At 36.0% G+C, this 16,995-nt stretch overlaps 1 protein-coding gene across 7 annotated transcripts in view; it reads left to right on the plus strand.

The window, feature by feature from the left end:
* LDLRAD3 (low density lipoprotein receptor class A domain containing 3) overlaps positions 1-16,995 on the plus strand; it is a 181,011-nt gene that overhangs the window by 58,848 nt on the left and 105,168 nt on the right. For 6 of the 7 annotated variants that reach the window (XM_058161674.1, XM_058161667.1, XM_058161668.1 and 3 more), the window contains one exon: positions 8,773-8,919. In XM_058161674.1, the coding sequence (XP_058017657.1) occupies positions 8,773-8,919 (147 nt within the window). Of the gene's footprint in view, positions 1-8,772; positions 8,920-16,995 lie in introns of those variants that run through there. The other variant, XM_058161673.1, reaches the window with a different exon arrangement.

Raw genomic sequence — 16,995 nt, forward strand, 5'->3', positions numbered from 1 at the left:
CTTTTGGAGTGTTGGCTATTCCTGCCAGCTTGGTGTCATCTGCAAATTTGATGAGTTCCCATCTATCCCCTCGTCCAAGTCATTGATGAAGATGTTGAAGAGTACTGGGCCTAAAACAGAGCCTTGGGGTACTCCACTGCATACTTCCCTCCATGTGGATGTAGTTCCGTTGAGGACTACACGTTGAGTGCGGTTGGTCAGCCAGTTACGAATCCATCTGGTGGTGGTGCTGTCTAACCCACATTTTTCTACTTTATCTAGTAGTAGGTTATGGTCTACTTTATCAAATGTTTTACTGAAGTCCAAGTAAATTATATCGACAGCATTCCTCTGGTCTATTAATTTTGTCATTTTGTCAAAGAATGCAATAAGATTAGTCTGGCATGATCTGTTTTTGACAAACCCATGTTGGCTTTTGGTTATTACTTCGATGATTCGTTGCTTGATTATCTTTTCCAGAATCTTTCCCGGTATTGAGGTCAGGCTGATAGGTCTGTAGTTTCCTGGATCTGTTTTTTTCCTTTTTTGAAGATGGGAACTACATCAGCTCTTTTCCAGTCCTCTGGCAGCTCCCCTGTGCTCCAGGATCTTTGAAAGATATAGTTCAGTGGTTCTGAGATCACGTCTGCCAGTTCCTTCAGAACCTTGGGGTGTAATCCATCCGGTCCTGGTGATTTGAACTCGTCTAGGGTAGACAGGTGTTCACTTACCATTTTCTTCCCTATTTTCTACCTATAGAAAGTAGATTTGCTTTCTCCCTGTTGCTTGTCATCTTCTTGCCACTTTCTTCCAGCAATGGGCCAATTGTTTCCTTGACTTTTTTCTTGTTTTTAACATGTTGGAAGAAGCTTTTTTTGTTATTTTTTGTTTTGGTCTAATATCTCCTCCAACCATATCTTAATCTGGCGCCAAAACTCCCTGGCTTTCTTACATAACTACCACATGTGATAGAAAGATCCTGACACTAAATTACTTTTCCAACATTATAGTGATAAGTTGCTGTTCATCTTTGCTAATCTTGTGGGCCAGAGATGCCACCTGTAAAACATTTTATATAAATTTTCTTTGTAAGCGGTGGTTAATAGCTAATGGCTAAAACATTTTTCAATAACAGGGAATCATTTAGATATGACCCACAGTTTCTGAGAAGAAGTTTTAGGGAACAATTATTACTTTTCTGGAAAAATACATTGATCCCTGGAATGATTCTAGTTTGTTGCTAAAAAGAATGAAATCATTTTTAATCAGAAGGACTAATGGTGTGAACTGTTGCAGACAGTTGTACCCAATGATTTAGCTCTTCAGCTATGTATCTTCTACTAAAAATGAACTCTTTAGTATGAACGTAGTCCTTCCCTAGGAATGGAATGTTTTAATTTAAGCAAATATACTTCTCTTCAAAGCTGATACTATCAAATGTACTTAAATTGATAGAACTGCAGAGTGAAGTGGGTTGTTTCATAGTTATGTAGAAACTATGTTAAAATTAACTTAACTTAGTTAAAGCACTAAGTGGATCAAAAGAAAATGGTTTAAAATTGAAGAAATACCAATAAGTACTAGTCTGTTAGCTAAAAATTCCAAGGACCTGCAAGCTCTAGTAATGAAAGTCAATTTTCTGTATTGACAAGAAAATTACATGAACATGTCAAGCTCTATTCAAAGGAGATTTTATTTTTACCAATTATATTTCTTTATGCAGAAGAAATAGTCATGTTAATCTTTTGCAGCATAAACAAGATGTTTTTGGCATCTTAACAATTGATATTTGCATAAACTTTCTATAATTCAAAAAAATGTATTCATTGATAAATTAATTAGTCTTTTGGGGAGGTAACAAGTAGTTAATTTTATCTCATTCTTCATCTGAATGATTTAATCTTGAAACAATCACTTAGGTGACCTTTGCTGTGATTATTAAAGCAAAGAATTGTAGAAATTAATATGGTGTTTTTATTAATTTTGGATTACAGATTTTAATGCATGCTAGGATAAAAGTTGAAGCATCCCTCTGTTCTCCAAACAAATTGAATTATATTGATTTTTGTTGACTAGTTTTTGTAATTATCTCTTCTTAGATTTGGGTATAATAAAAAAATCCATGTAAATGGTGGCAGGCAGAAGGATTAGAATTAGTCAAAGGGATTAGCGAGTCCTCTGGGAATCTTCAATAGCTATTCTTTTGTTTGCAACAGATGTCTTTAGATATAAGGGTTGAAGCTGGCAGGTGGACTAAATACTGCTTCGGATACTTTTAATATTGAGCAATTGCCTGCTATTTTCCAGATTGAGAAAAGAATGGCCAAAAGTTTATTTACTTATTTATTAGATTTGTCTCCCTCCTTTATTATTTTATAAACATCTCAAGGCAGCAAACATACCTGATACTCCTTCCTATTCCTATTTTCTTCCCACAACAACTACCCAGTAAAGTGAGTTGGGGGTGAGAGAAAATGACTGGTCCAAAGACATCCAGTTGACTTTCAGGTCTAAGGTGACATGAGAACTATTGTCTTCTGGTTTCTAGGCCAGCACCTTAGCCATTACACCAATTGATTTGAAAGAGCAAAGGGGGAAAAAGTGATGGAATTTATTATTATTATTATTTATTACATTTGTATACCGCCCTTCTCCCAAAGGACTCAGGGCGGTTCACAGCCAATAAAAACCACAATACATATAATACAGATTAAAAAACAGTTTAAAAAACTAATTCAATATACGGCCTAATTTTTTTTAAATACAATTAAAAAGCCCATTTAAAAAATCCAATTTAAAACCCCAATTTAAAATTATGTTTAAGCTAGTCCTGTACGTCGAAACAATGTCTTCAGCTCGTGGCGGAAAGTCCAGAGGTCGGGGAGTTGACGAAGCCCCGCAGGCAGCTCATTCCAGAGGGCAGGATGGATGGAATTTAAATTAGGGAGTTGACTGATATGTAGGATTTGAATCTTGTGTTTGATAGTAGGCAGATTTTCTGCATCTAATAGATCTTCCTTCTTGTTTTTAATAATGCAGATTCTCTTTCAGGATGAAGGCAGTAAACTTTCACAGGCTCACCATGATGGCGCCAAAATGCTGAAACTTTGCATTCTAATATCATGATTCAAAGCCCACCATTGATACATGCATTATGATTGTAAGAGGATGGGAAAGGAAAAGAACTTTTCCAGACCCTCAGGCAGTCTTCTTTTGCAAAATGAAGTAACTTTTATAGTTTACAGCAGGGGTCTCCAATCTTGGCAACTTTAAGACTTGTGGACTTCAACTCCCAGAGTTCCTCAGCCAGCTTTGCTGGCTGAGGAATTCTGGGAGTTGAAGTCCACAAGTCTTAAAGTTGCCAAGGTTGGAGACCCCGGGTTACACTGCAAATAAAATAAATAATGTTTCAGTCTTTCCTTTCTTTCTATGCTATTGTTAAATTTAATCACTGTTTGGTTAGGTTAAGCGCTTCCAAAGGCTGCTTTGCTTTATTTTCACTTTTGTGTTTCTAGCCTAAAGAGAGAAAAATAATCTGGGTTTTTTTTCTGAATGTCCTTAAAGTAAACATCTTGGTCACACTTTGTTGTGCTATTTTGCTCTTTTTTTGCCCCCAATGTAGCTTCATTCCACCAGTCAGTCTGCTGTACAGATTTTCCTGTCCAATTTTGCTTGTTCTGCAAGCAAAAAGTAACCATATTCCTTTCCTGTGGGGATTCTCTCTCTGACTCAGTTGCCCTGCTTTCATCCAGTGACTTCAATCACCCTGATCCTTGATACTGTATAGCACCTCCAGCGCACAAGGACACACAAAGCACAAACAACCAAAATCCCTTTGCCTGATAAAGTCACCCCATATAAACATCTTTACTAGAAGGCAGATATCCTTGCTCACAGGTGTCTCAATTAACCCAAGAACCCAAGGCAGCCTTTTAGCTGTCTTATTTAATGCTTTTCATGCAGTTGACAGATAGAAAACACTCTGTCCTTGAGGCAAACTACAAACCAGACTTAATCAGCAAGAACTCTGTGGAGGTGACTCTCCACAGAAACATGTAAGAGGTGGAGTTTGTGTCATGACATTGCAGTATGTGTTGTATCATCTCTCCAGTCCACCTTTCTCAGGGATGCCTACGCATTTGTTAGTTTGGGGAGATAAGGATTTACTGCTGGGCCTGAGTGAAGACTGGCAGTGATCTAAATTATTATTAAAGTGTGAACATTTTATATATACATAGCATTGTACTGTACGTATAATGAATGTGTGTGTTATATATTCTGTGATATATTCTATCAAATATATCAATTGTGCATAAGATATGTGAATGCGATAGGATGTACAATATGCCTTTGTTATATTTTTGATTCCTGGAGAACCTGAGCTCTTTGATTAAATCATATGTTTATTATATTAGTATATCAACTTCCTTTAAAGGGACTCTGTGCAATGTACTTAAGGTTATCTCAGTACACTCTGAGAACAGTCTTGGAAGTAGGTCAGGCTGAGTGATTATGTCTGGCATAGAGTCAATCAGTGGACCGATAAGAGATCTGTACTCTGCCAGTATCATAGTGACTTCTGCACAATGTTTACAAGCTTCAGTAAATTCACTGAAATTTAATTCATCATATTGATGTGACTGAGACAAAGTTAACACTTGAGATAGTCAATATTCAGTAGTCTCTCTGATAGATAATTGATAGGTAATGTTTTGGATTAATCACATATTTGAAATTTAGAATGCAAATTATACAACAAATATAACAAAATGATGTCTTTGGACTGACCACAACGCCATGCTATCAAAACACTTAATTATCTAAGACAAAGTTTCTTGCCATTTCTATTACCCTTGTATGGTACTTTTTACCAGTTTATCTTCTTCTTTTTTGGCCTGCAGGATGATTACAAAGAGTTAGGTTTCAGGCATTAGTCATTTGTTTTCTAAGAATCCTATGAGGATAATATAGGACTCAGACACATTTGTAAAGTAGATATCTGTAGCTTTTTGCAACCTGCCAGCTCTATTTATTTATTTTCAGTTAAATAAGCTTACTGTATTTGGCAATCTGCAAATTATATTGATTTAATAAAAGTCTTTTAAAAATGCAGTCCAATGGGCAAGGTGCCCATGGGAATTATTTTCTTTGCAATGGGAATGAACTTCTTTCTACAGCAGCCAAGATGAAAATAAACTTTAGGAAGTATCAGAGCTTAAAGAAAGGGATTTTTAAAAACCATTCCGGTTCAGAAAGTACCTAGATTTCTACTTTGATATAAGAAATCTCTCTGAATTTCACCTTGAATTAATTTGGAAACTAGATATTATTATTTTGATTGAATTGCTTCATTAAACCAAGGTTCAATTTCATTTGTTAAATGTTGAAATCTAAGGAAAAAGTGAATTAAAAGTCTAAAGCTATGACTATAATGTGTGGCAAATTATTTGAATTACAAACTGAACAAATAAAATAGTTTGCATTTTATTCAATTTCAAACATTTATTTGTAACTAAATAAGTGTTCAGTTTTCTCAACTCATGTTATTATTCAGAGATATACAATTTTTGAATGGTAGAATGTAAGAGCTTTCAGTAAAGCATAGAAAAAATGAGAATTTCAAAATATTGATTTAAGAAAGGACACGGTACAGATGGTTATTATAAAAAACTACAGGATGAAATACTAGGCCCACTTAAAGAATTATTTAATCAGAAACAACTAGGAGTGGGAATACCCCCGTCATGAAAAACATCTTTTATTTCACTGATACCAAAAGAGGAGCAAGACTGCTCTAAACCCGGTAATTACAGGCCGATCTCACTTTTAAATAATGATTATAAGATTTTTGTTAAAATAATAGCAAATAGATTACCGTATATACTCGAGTATAAGCCGAGTTTTTCAGCACGTTTTTTGTGCTGAAAAACGTCCCCTCGGCTTATACTCGGGTCTATACGGCTTATACTCGAGGTTTTTTTTTTTTTTAAGCCCCTCGGTTTATACTCGAGTATATACGGCTTATACTCGAGTTTTTTTTTCTTCTTTTTTTCACATTTTACCGGACGGAAGCCCTGCCGGTGCAGTGAGAGGGCGGGGCGGGGGAGCCGCCAGCCTTCTCAGCTGAGGGAGGGAGGCTTTCCCCAACCGGTAGGTGCCTCATTTCCCACCCTCGGCTTATACTCGAGTCCCCAGTTTACCCCAGTTTTTGGGGTAAAATTGGGGACCTCGGCTTATACTCGGATCGGCTTATATTCGAGTATATACGGTAATGTTAGTTTTACAACAAAGAATTCATACTGATCAATCTGGTTTTATAAAAGGGAGGCAGATGAGAAATAATGTTAGACAGATTATTAATATATTGGAATATTTGGAAAAGAAGAATACTTCAGCAGCACTTATTTTTTTGGATGCGGAAAAGGCCTTTGATCGATTGCATTGGGATTTTTTATTTAAATTAATAGAGAAAATGCAATTTGGAGATTGTTTTGTTAGAATAATTAAAGCGATTTATGGAGAGCAAACAGCTCAGATTATAATAAATGGTAGTCTGACAGAAGTTATTAAGATTGCGAAAGGAATGAGACAGGGATGTCCTTTATCACCATTATTGTTTGTTTTGACTCTGGAACCATTATTGGATAAAATACGAGAGTTAACGAAAATAGAGGGAATTAAAATTAAACAATATAAGTACAAAGTTAGAGCTTTTGCAGACGACGTAGTGGTTACTTTAACAAATCCTATAAATTCAAGTAGATTTTTGTTGGAAACAATTGATAAATATGGAAAGGTATCAGGTTTTAAAATAAATCAGAATAAAACAAAAGTGATAATCAAAAATATATCTATACAACAGAAACAAAAACTAGAGGAAATAACAGGATTTGAGGTGGTAAAAAAGGTTAAATACTTAGGGGTTTATATTAGTTCATCGAACAAGAAACTTTATAAGAATAATTATGACTTGCTATGGCAAAAAGTTCAGAATGATATGGGTGTCTGGAAAAAATTGCAGTTATTGCTATTGGGGAGGATTGCGGCTATCAAAATGAATGTGTTACCTAGATTTTTGTTTCTGTTCCAGATGATACCAATAATTAAGAAAGATAAAAATTTGGAGGATTGGCAGATTGGGATTAATAAATTTATATGGCAAGGTAAAAAGGCGAGGGTTAAAATGAAAATAATTCAGGACTCACGGGAAAGAGGTGGCCTAAAAATGCCTAATTTCAAACTATATTATGAAGCAGTAGCCCTTTCAGTAATAAGTGACTGGTTTAATTTAACGGAGGAAAGAATTTTGAATATAGAAGGTTATGACTTGTTATATGGATGGCATGCGTATTTATTTTATGAAAAAAAAGTGGATAGGGCTTTTAAGAATCATGTGTTGAGAAGTGCTCTTTATGGTCTGGAAAAAATATTCTTATAAACTAGACTATAAGATTCCTATATGGGCGAGCCCCAGACATGCAATAGAGAATATAAATATAGAACAGAAACAGGAAATGATTACTTATAAAGAACTTTTGTATGCTGAAGGAGGTAGATTGCAATTAAAATCATTACAGGTATTAAATGAAGAAGGGAGGAATTATACTTGGTTTCAATATGGGCAAATAAGTGCTAGATGGAAAGAAGATCAAAAAATTGGTATAATGCAAAGGAGGAAAATTTAATAAAGCAAATTAGAAATCAGACCCAGGAGCATATAAAGAGATTGTATAATGTGTTGCTTGAAATAGATTCAGAAAAGGATTTGGTAAAGGACTGTATGATAAAATGGGCACAGAATATTCAGGAACCAATAATGTTGGAAACATGGGAGAAAATCTGGGTTAGAAATGTTAAGTTTACACAAGCACAGAATTTAAGGGAAAATTTTTATAAGATGTTTTATAGATGGCACTTAGATCCCAAAAAATTATCATGTATGTATCCTGATATCCAAGCGAAATGTTGGAGGTGTGATTGTGATGACGCTACATATTTTCATATTTGGTGGACTTGCAAGAAAATTAAGGCCTTTTGGATAAGAATTTGGTGGATTATTCAAAATGTACTGAAGAAGAAGATAAAGTTCCTGCCACAATTTTTCCTTTTGGGAATTATAACGGATTGTACAGGGATTGAGACTAAATTGATTCTGAATTTAATAACAGCAGCAAGACTGTTGATTGGACAATACTGGAAGAAGAAGAGTTACCTACAATAGAAGAATGGATCTTGAAAGTTCCTAATTTGGCTGAGATGGCTAAAATCTCAGCTTTTTTGAAAGACAATACGCAGGAAAGATATTTAATTGAATGGAAAAAATGGATTGATTATCTACAAAACAGATATCAGATTAAGAAATATCAGATTGCCTTTGAATAATTAGGAAGTATTATTTTATGTAATGGGGGTTGGGAAATGAAAAGATTTGGATGAGGTTAATTGGATTAGAAGGGAAAACTTTACTCTATGTTTGGTTTATGTATAACAATACCTTGTGATTGACCCGGGAAGCCGGGGGAGGGAAGGAGGGGAAGGAGGGGAAGGATTTTGTGGGGGGGGAGGGGGGAAAAAGGGGGAAAATGTTTTTGTTTGTTAAAACTTTTTCAATTAAAAAAAAAAAGAAAGGACAGATCAATCAATATGCTAATATTGATGCTAATTTTCTGCTTGTTCCACCTTCTTTCATATATATGTATGTTTTTGTCTCCCAGCAACATTGGTTCAGATGCAAAAATAATTTCCACATATGTGAACTTGACCTCTTTTTATTTTATCTTTCCTGGTTTACAGAAAGCCAACTCTTGCCTTGGAATAATTTCACAAATGAATGTAATATTCCTGGAAATTTCATGTGCAGTAATGGTCGCTGTATCCCAGGAGCCTGGCAATGTGATGGGCTGCCGGACTGCTTTGATGAAAGTGATGAGAAGGAATGCCGTGAGTATACTAAACTTTGAATAGCGGACTTAAACTTATTGTATATAATTCAATGCATCTCAGGGATGATTGATAGGAAGAGAGATAGATAAATTATCCTATAGTACTGAGAAGTAACAAGACCTTCAATAAGGACTCTCCCAAATGTTGTAGTGTGGGCAGATTCAATTTGGAGCAGGCCTTAGAGTTGACCAGGATGGACTTTAAAGGTGATTTGCAACATTTTGTATTAAATCAGAAGCTGACTGGCATCAGTGCAGCTTCTGGACTAACAGTGTTACCTGGACAAATCTAGATGCTCCAGGAAGGTTTCAGTTGAGGCATAAGATGCAGGGATGGGATACAGCCAGTTCAGACCGGTTTGGGTGAACCGATAGTTGTGACCTGTGGGTGGTGCCCACTCGCCCCAGTGCTATGCCATCCTATTTAGCCACATTTTTTAAGGCACGTGCATGCTTGCAAGTCGTGCACGCAAGCAAAATGCATGCGCACTCTCATATTTGATTCTGGGTGAACTGGTTGTTAAATTATGTGACGCCCACCTCTGATAAGATGTAATTGGGCATAGGCTACCTAGGCATGGTCTTACCGGTTGCTCAAGCAAGTCCTGTAGAACCTCCAGATTGTTAACTAGTTCTACATAGGTGGGGTCAACCCCTTCCATAACTATACATAAACCAACTTTGGAATTAGAAAGCTGTTATTCAAAAGCTAAAGTTCAGCCTAAGTCTGTTTCTTTCTATCTAGCCTCCTGTTTATATACAACTATCATTTAATCTTCAACTTACAACAGTTTGTTTAGTGACCATTTGACATTTCAATGGCACTGAAAAAAGTCACTTATGTCCATTTTTCACACTTAGGACTGTTGCAGCATTCCCATGATCATATGATAAAAATTTGCTACTCTGTGTGTGTGTGTGTGTGTGTGTGTGTGTGTATGTATACATAGAAAGGCAAATTTTACATATACACATCCCACAACAGGCTTTTTACTTCTGTTTTCATATAACTTTGTTATTTCCTCTATTGCAAGATATCGCCCTCATGCAAATAGAGAATTAATGAAGTGTTCCAAACAGAATTTATGTTTTGTTTATGAATGACTCAGCAGTGGCTTGGCAGTGGTCACAAAGTACATCCAGGATATTATTTTGTCACTGAGAATAAAATGGAATCCAGTAAAATTCTAGTGGGAGAGAAAACACTGTAACTCTTGATAAAATCTTAAACAGTTGTAAAACCCCAGTTCATAAAACTGATTCCTTCAGTTGAATCAGCTTAAATCTTGGGATTCTTAACTGACATTCATATGTTCTGTCTTTTCTTTCCAAGATGGAATAGTTTATTGAAATATTTTAGCTAGGTCATTTTTATTTCACCCATGCAGAGATAATCATCCTGTTCTTTTTTCATCTTTCCTTATCTTTGCATAGTAGCAATAGCAAAATTCATGAATAAATTTGAACAAGAGTAAAGGGGAAAAAAACCTTTGAGCAGGTGATTCATTTCCTGTGCTATCCTACATTGACAGGGGAGGTAAAAGAAACAAAGGGGAAAAAAGAGAAGACTGCCTTTATAGTTTCTGGTTCAAGTTACTATGACGGGCTGCAGACTGTATTTTTCTTTTTATATGAAATCTGTCTCCATGTATAAGGGTGACTTAATTTACCTTGGAAAATGGAATGAATGATAAGAACTGTAAAAATTTATAACAAATAAGTGAAGGAAAAAAGAAGTCCACTTTTAACATGGCAGAAAAGAATGATTATAGTGAACTAAATAAAAGATTCCATATGCCCATAAAACTTGTAAAATATGAATACTCCGTAGTCTCCAATTGGAAATGAACATTTCACATCTGTGTACCACAAATAAGAAAGCCCAGTTTATTATTCATATTCATTTTCTAAATCTCTCTGTCTCTGTCTCTCTCTGTCACTGTCTCTCCCCCTCATATATATACACACACACACACACGGAGTGAGTAGGGCCAGGTTCATAACTACTATTTCAGAAATATCACAGCTATGTTCCTTATATTGACACCAATTCATTATATTCAGTATAATCACTTCCATTCAGTCAGTTTCACTATCTTACTTATAGTTTAGACTCTAGAGCTTTACACCTTATCCTGGAAGAAAAAATGGAACAGGGACTTATTCATTCAGAAGATAAAACTTTAGAAAAAAACATGAATCCTGGGCAAAAAAAATGTTCTTTATTTCCAATTTAACTAGGCCAGGATATATCTAGAATGCCTATGCTAACTCAAAACCTTTAGGTACCCAATTCTCTATTGATGGAATACAGCGAAGAGGTCATAAGAAGAGGTTTGTTTGAAGTGTGACTGATGATGTTACCTAGTTGGGTAGTGAAACATCTGTAAGCAAACAACCAATCAAGCTTAGAGAGAACCAAGGACTCCAGAGTTCAACCCTGAACTACATATATCCTCTTCCTTGGGGTATTTTTCTGTGCATCTGTATTACAAAATAATGTTGGCATGCAGCAATACTTAATTGTCAGTTCTCCCAGGCAAACCAGACAGAAAACACAGCTTCACTTTGAACCCTACATTAGCATAATCTTGTAAACCTGAAGGTATAAATCTGCTGCTGCCACTTGTCTGATCAATTCGAGCTGGTTCTTAAGTTTCGTTCTCTGACCGTTAAGACACTAGGGGCTCCTCCCCCTCCTATCTAATTGTTTCCTAGGCAGCATCTCTTTCTCTTGTTCTTCAAGGTCATTCTCACATAACATTTCCTTAATTGTATAAAATATCAAGCATACAGTGTACAAGCTCCTTTTTGTTTCTTACTTTCTTAAGAAAATCTAATTTTAAAAGTAGCTTATATGACTGCACAAATATTTAAATCTGTACCACTGTGAGTCACTTTTATGACTCAGGTGGCATACAAGTCAATTAAATAAATAAATAAGTGTACAACTGTTCTTGAACTAGATATTTTAGCATGACTTTAAACAATGCAGAATTCTGCAGCATTATTTTCAATTCATTCATGAGAAATGAAATCCTTCTGAGTAAATTTAAACTTTTCTTTGTACTCTAACCTATCTGTGGAAAAATGATTCCTAATTAAATCAAGTTTAAGTCTTGTTAGTAGCTATTGTTTTCTAATATATGGTATTCTGTACATGATGGTTTGAGAAATATCCAAATGGTAACCATAAAATAATTGATATGTCCTTCAAATATTTACTGTAAATATTCATAATCATATTATTTTTTTCAGGAAATGTCAGTCTATAAGGGTTCCCATGGGGTCCTTGGTACTCTCTGAGCTTGGTGGTTTTCTTGCAGATGTTTCATTATCAAACTAGGTATCATCATTGATGATGATGATAGCAATAGCACTTATGTACAGCTTCACAGTGCTTTATAGCCCTCTCTAAGTGGTTTACAAAGTCAGCATATTGCCCCCAACAATCTGGGTCCTCATTTTACCAACCTTGGAAGGCTCTTGATAATGATGATACCTAGTTTGGTAATGAAGCAACTGCAAGGAAACCACCACGTTCAGAGAGCACTAAGAACCCCACTGTTCAATCCTGAGCCACAGATATTCTCTTCTATCAGTATAAAGGTCTCCCTTTGTCCAGCGTGCAGTTCCCACACTAGGGAAAGACAGGATATTCCTATTCAAATAAAAAGATGATATAACAGATAGTATCTCTGTATGGCTATTCATATTGGTCTTCAGTGATTGGGTAGTTCCATGTATTTCCCATATTACTATTTAATCTGTCTTAGTATCTCCTGGTACTCATTAAAATAGATTTTCTCCTATCTTTTCTGTGTGCATCTTGAGATGGCTGCTTGTAGCAGAGAAGTCATGAAAGCATGTAATTCTAATTATTGCTTTATATGTTATAAAAACTATTTTTAGAAAGATGAAAATGCCTAGCCTGGATCACTTCCTCTTTTTTTACGATAGAGTGGAAATAATTTTAACATTTACAATCTTTCAAAAAAATGACAAATAGATTGGTGGAACTGTTTTTGCTTTAAGATCCATTCTGGACATGCCAATTAGGCATTTGTCCATTCATGCTGATTTATTAGTTGATAGTAAATGAGGGGAAGGAAGGGATCCAATCTTCAGACCTGCTGGAAACTCTATGAGTCTGTTTGTACCATACAAAAAAAATCAGAAAGTATGAAAGGAGGAAAACGTCAGCCTTGGGAAAGAGATTTAAAATGTTGAATATTTTCAGAAATATTGATACATCATTTAGCATTTCATGTTTGCTAATAAATAACTGTGAAACACTAGGTGGTTTCTTTCTCCAGACTCCCTGCTGTAAATCACACAGTGTTTAGTAGGTGAGTCTTGTCATCAGCTTCACCAGGAACTGGATTCTGACCGTGCTGCCATATTTAATTTCCCTTTGAGCTCTTGGGGTTTTCTTTATTCCCTGCCCTGATCAGCTGTAATCGTCATCTGTCTAAAATAATTGAATAATATGTGAGCATTGAAAGTAGCTTTTGTTGGCTAATGAGCAACAACTACTTAGAGAATTGATAGGCTGATGCTTTTATCAGCTAACAAGCAGCAGATGGTGTATTTTCAAAGTATGGCATATCGTCCTTGCTTACTGCCTGAGATGATAATAGCCAAATTTAAAGTTTTACCAAATATCCAGACACATCTGATTATCTCCCCTTTCACAACACATTCACACACACACACTTTATGTATGGGGGGGTGGGGGTGTTAGGTGGGAAGAGCCTTTTCTGTTTAGTTCCATGTGCTTTCAGAAATTTGTCTGTAAATCAACAGTGACACCCAGTGTCCAGTTTCACTTATCTTTGTGTTTTTGACCATTGTGTTTATACATTAGGACAGCCAGCGAAAATTAGCTAATTGTCTTATGCTTCATTCTTCATGGCAAAATATAAGCATGGAAGTATTTGTACATTTCTTTATTACAAATCTAAAATTGGAACCTGAAAAAATATTTATTTATTTATTATTTATTATTTTTTTAAAAAAACATTTATTTATTTCAGTTTTATGATTGCCCATCTCACAAAAAGTGACTCTGGGTAGTATTCAAAAATTAACCAAAACAATAAATACTGTATACAAACAGAACCATTATTAAAAATATAAATCAGTTTGCAATAGGGATAAATATCTGTAGCTCGGGTGTAGGATGAGGGTGAAGGTTCATTCTCCGAGCTCGTGGGTTGGTTTCCAAATGTTTCATTACCAGGCTAGGTAAAATCTTCAGTGGAGTTTAAGGGATGTCAATGTCAGTTTTCTTCTGTTTATTAGGGCTTCAGGTGAGGGTGTGACAAGTGAAAATATTGGATTGGGTCTTGTGAAGGGGCAGGTGTGAGTCATCAGTGACAGCCTTGTGATGGATTTTGTGATAGGAAGGTACATCCAACTTCAAGTAAATCTGAGCAACTTCTGAGAAAATTCTTCTGCATATCCCTGCAAGAGGTTCTCCAAGTCCTGTTCTGCCCAACAGGGCTTGTATCACTAAAACAGGGCTGCGGGATAGCTACCTGTGGACACAGTAATGACAAAGAAGTACTGATGCTTCACCATCTTACTCCCATAAGGGTAGAGCCTAATAGCAGGACTAATCCATTTTTAATCAAGCTTGTCCTTTGTTGAATGGGCCTTCAAGTAGGTCTTATATCCAGTAATAGGATCCTATGACTATTCAAATGAAATGAAAATTAATAGTTGATGCATGACAGAATGGATTGGTTCATGTGCTCAGTTGAGATTCTTGGATCTTTGACTTGTGCATATGGTTACTGCTGGTGCCACCTCTCATCAGTCACCTGTGGGTTCATTATTTTGAAGGTAAGAAAGAAAGATTTGCAGACCAGATGCCAATTACCCTATATAATTGATGATAAGCCAAAATTTATTTGGGGGTGTATTTTGCACCTAAAGATTTCAGTTTATCCATGAATATATTGTATACAGTATTTACACTAGACTAGAGCATACACTGCAGACAATAGAAAACTGGTTCTTTTTTGGTTGATGACAGTTATTGTGAATATATAAATCCTCCCAAATCTGGAACAAGCAGATGTCACTGAAGAACATATGATTCTACCTTTTACTTAAATGCTATGTAAATCCAATAGTCCATGTAGCCATTTTCAGATTCAACATAAAGACTAATAATACATACACTGTTCTTCTCACTGCAGTAAACTTAACCATTAGTCTGCCCACCTTCACAACAGGAAGTCTAATTGTATCTGTGTTAACAGCAAAATCAGAATAATAGAAAAGCACTGACTATATAAGAGTTTTAGTATCATAGATGTTAACATAATAAATCAAATATTTGACTATTGTATCAACGTCATGATTTTCTCACAATAATTTTTTCCAATTCCCAAATTTAAATGAGAAATGAAAAAGTACATATTAATTGCACAACAGTAGATATGTATAGCTGTTTCTAGCCATATTCCCCAATGTATGTATTTTGACCATATTGAAAACTGAGGGATTAAAAACAAATTACGTTTGTGAGCTATTCATGCATGAAGACTTGATGGTAGGAAACATGAGATTTTTGATAAGAGTATGTCCTGCCTTTCTTAGGGCAATTTGTCAACCCTAGTTATTGTATTCTTATTTATCAAACCCCAATTCCTGAAACATTGCTTGCTCTTGCACAATGTCAGACCTTCCTCCATTCAAAACCCGATAAAGAAAGCCCCCAACTCCATTGAGATAGAGAAGTGGTACTTTTACTCAGTTTGAAATGATAGCAGCGAAAGCAAGGCAAGATCTTATTCAAAAGGTGCAGAAGTTACAGATTGAAAGTTTCCCCAAACCCCCCCCCCCGAGGGTCCAGTGCTGAGAGTCCAATCAATGTCTAGTAGGATGTTGTGTGAAGCTCATCTTCAAGTATTTCACCTACTGTATCTGGAGTACTAGGATGGTTGGTCTTGACAGAATGTAAACAACTCCACTCAGCAGCACAATAATTCTTGGGAACAAACCTCCCTTCCAGTTTACATGGGACTTCACCTCACCAGCTCATTTCCTCAACCGAAATATCATGCTTCCCCTCCCCGTTACTATGGCAGCAGATAGCAAACTCAAACCCCATTCTGGAGATCTGGCTGACACTTCTGCTGCATCACTTCATTTTGAAAAAAGCAGGGGTGAAATGCTTCAGGTTCAGACCAGATTGCCCAATCGGGTAGCTATGGCAGTGGGTGGTTCGGAGAACCAGTAGCAAAAATCCCTGCGTGCCCCCCACCCCCCCGCCCATGCCCAGCTAAGCCGCATGCGATCATCAGAGGTTATTTTTTTTTACTTTTAAAAGCATTTTTTCTTTGGCTGAAAAAAATGCTTTTAAAAGTAAAAAAAAAAGCCTCTTATGATCACGCGGCTCAGCTAGGATTGTCAGAACCCTTTAGAAGCATTTTTTTCTACAGCCTCTTTGGGCGAAGAGGCTGTAGAAAAAATGCTTCTAAAGGGTTCTGGCAATCCCAGCTGAGTAGCATGATCCCTTTAAAAGCAATTTTTTTTACAGCCTCTTCGGCCAAAGAGATTATAGAAAAAATGCTTTTAAAAGTAAAAAAAAAAGGCCACACCCACCCAGTCACATTACCACCACCACCACGCCCCGCCCACAGAACCGGTAGTAACAAATTTTACATTTCACCCCTAGAAAAAAGGAATGATAAAATGTCATCCGGTTACAATTTTAGCTGAGTGGAATAGAAATATGAAAGGAAGGGTACAGATTCAAATGGTTAGAAGAAATAATTTCATAATTTACTGCCTACCATTCTCATTCAGTTACTTAATAAATTGAACTGATATCAGAAACCCTTTGATTTTCTAAAGAATTATTGGAATGAAACTCTTGATTCTGATACATGAAGAGAACAATGTAGGTAGGAAGTCAAGATGGAAATTATAATAATTTAGCACAATGCTGCATAATTCTCACACGAGAATAGTCTGCTGTTTGGGGAAGCAATGCAAAGGGCAATAAGCCAAAACACATTTTTTGGGTTGAATATGGGATCCTCCATTGACAAAGCATATA

This window comes from Ahaetulla prasina, chromosome 1, assembly GCF_028640845.1.
Source record: "Ahaetulla prasina isolate Xishuangbanna chromosome 1, ASM2864084v1, whole genome shotgun sequence".
NCBI classification, from domain to species: domain Eukaryota; kingdom Metazoa; phylum Chordata; class Lepidosauria; order Squamata; family Colubridae; genus Ahaetulla; species Ahaetulla prasina.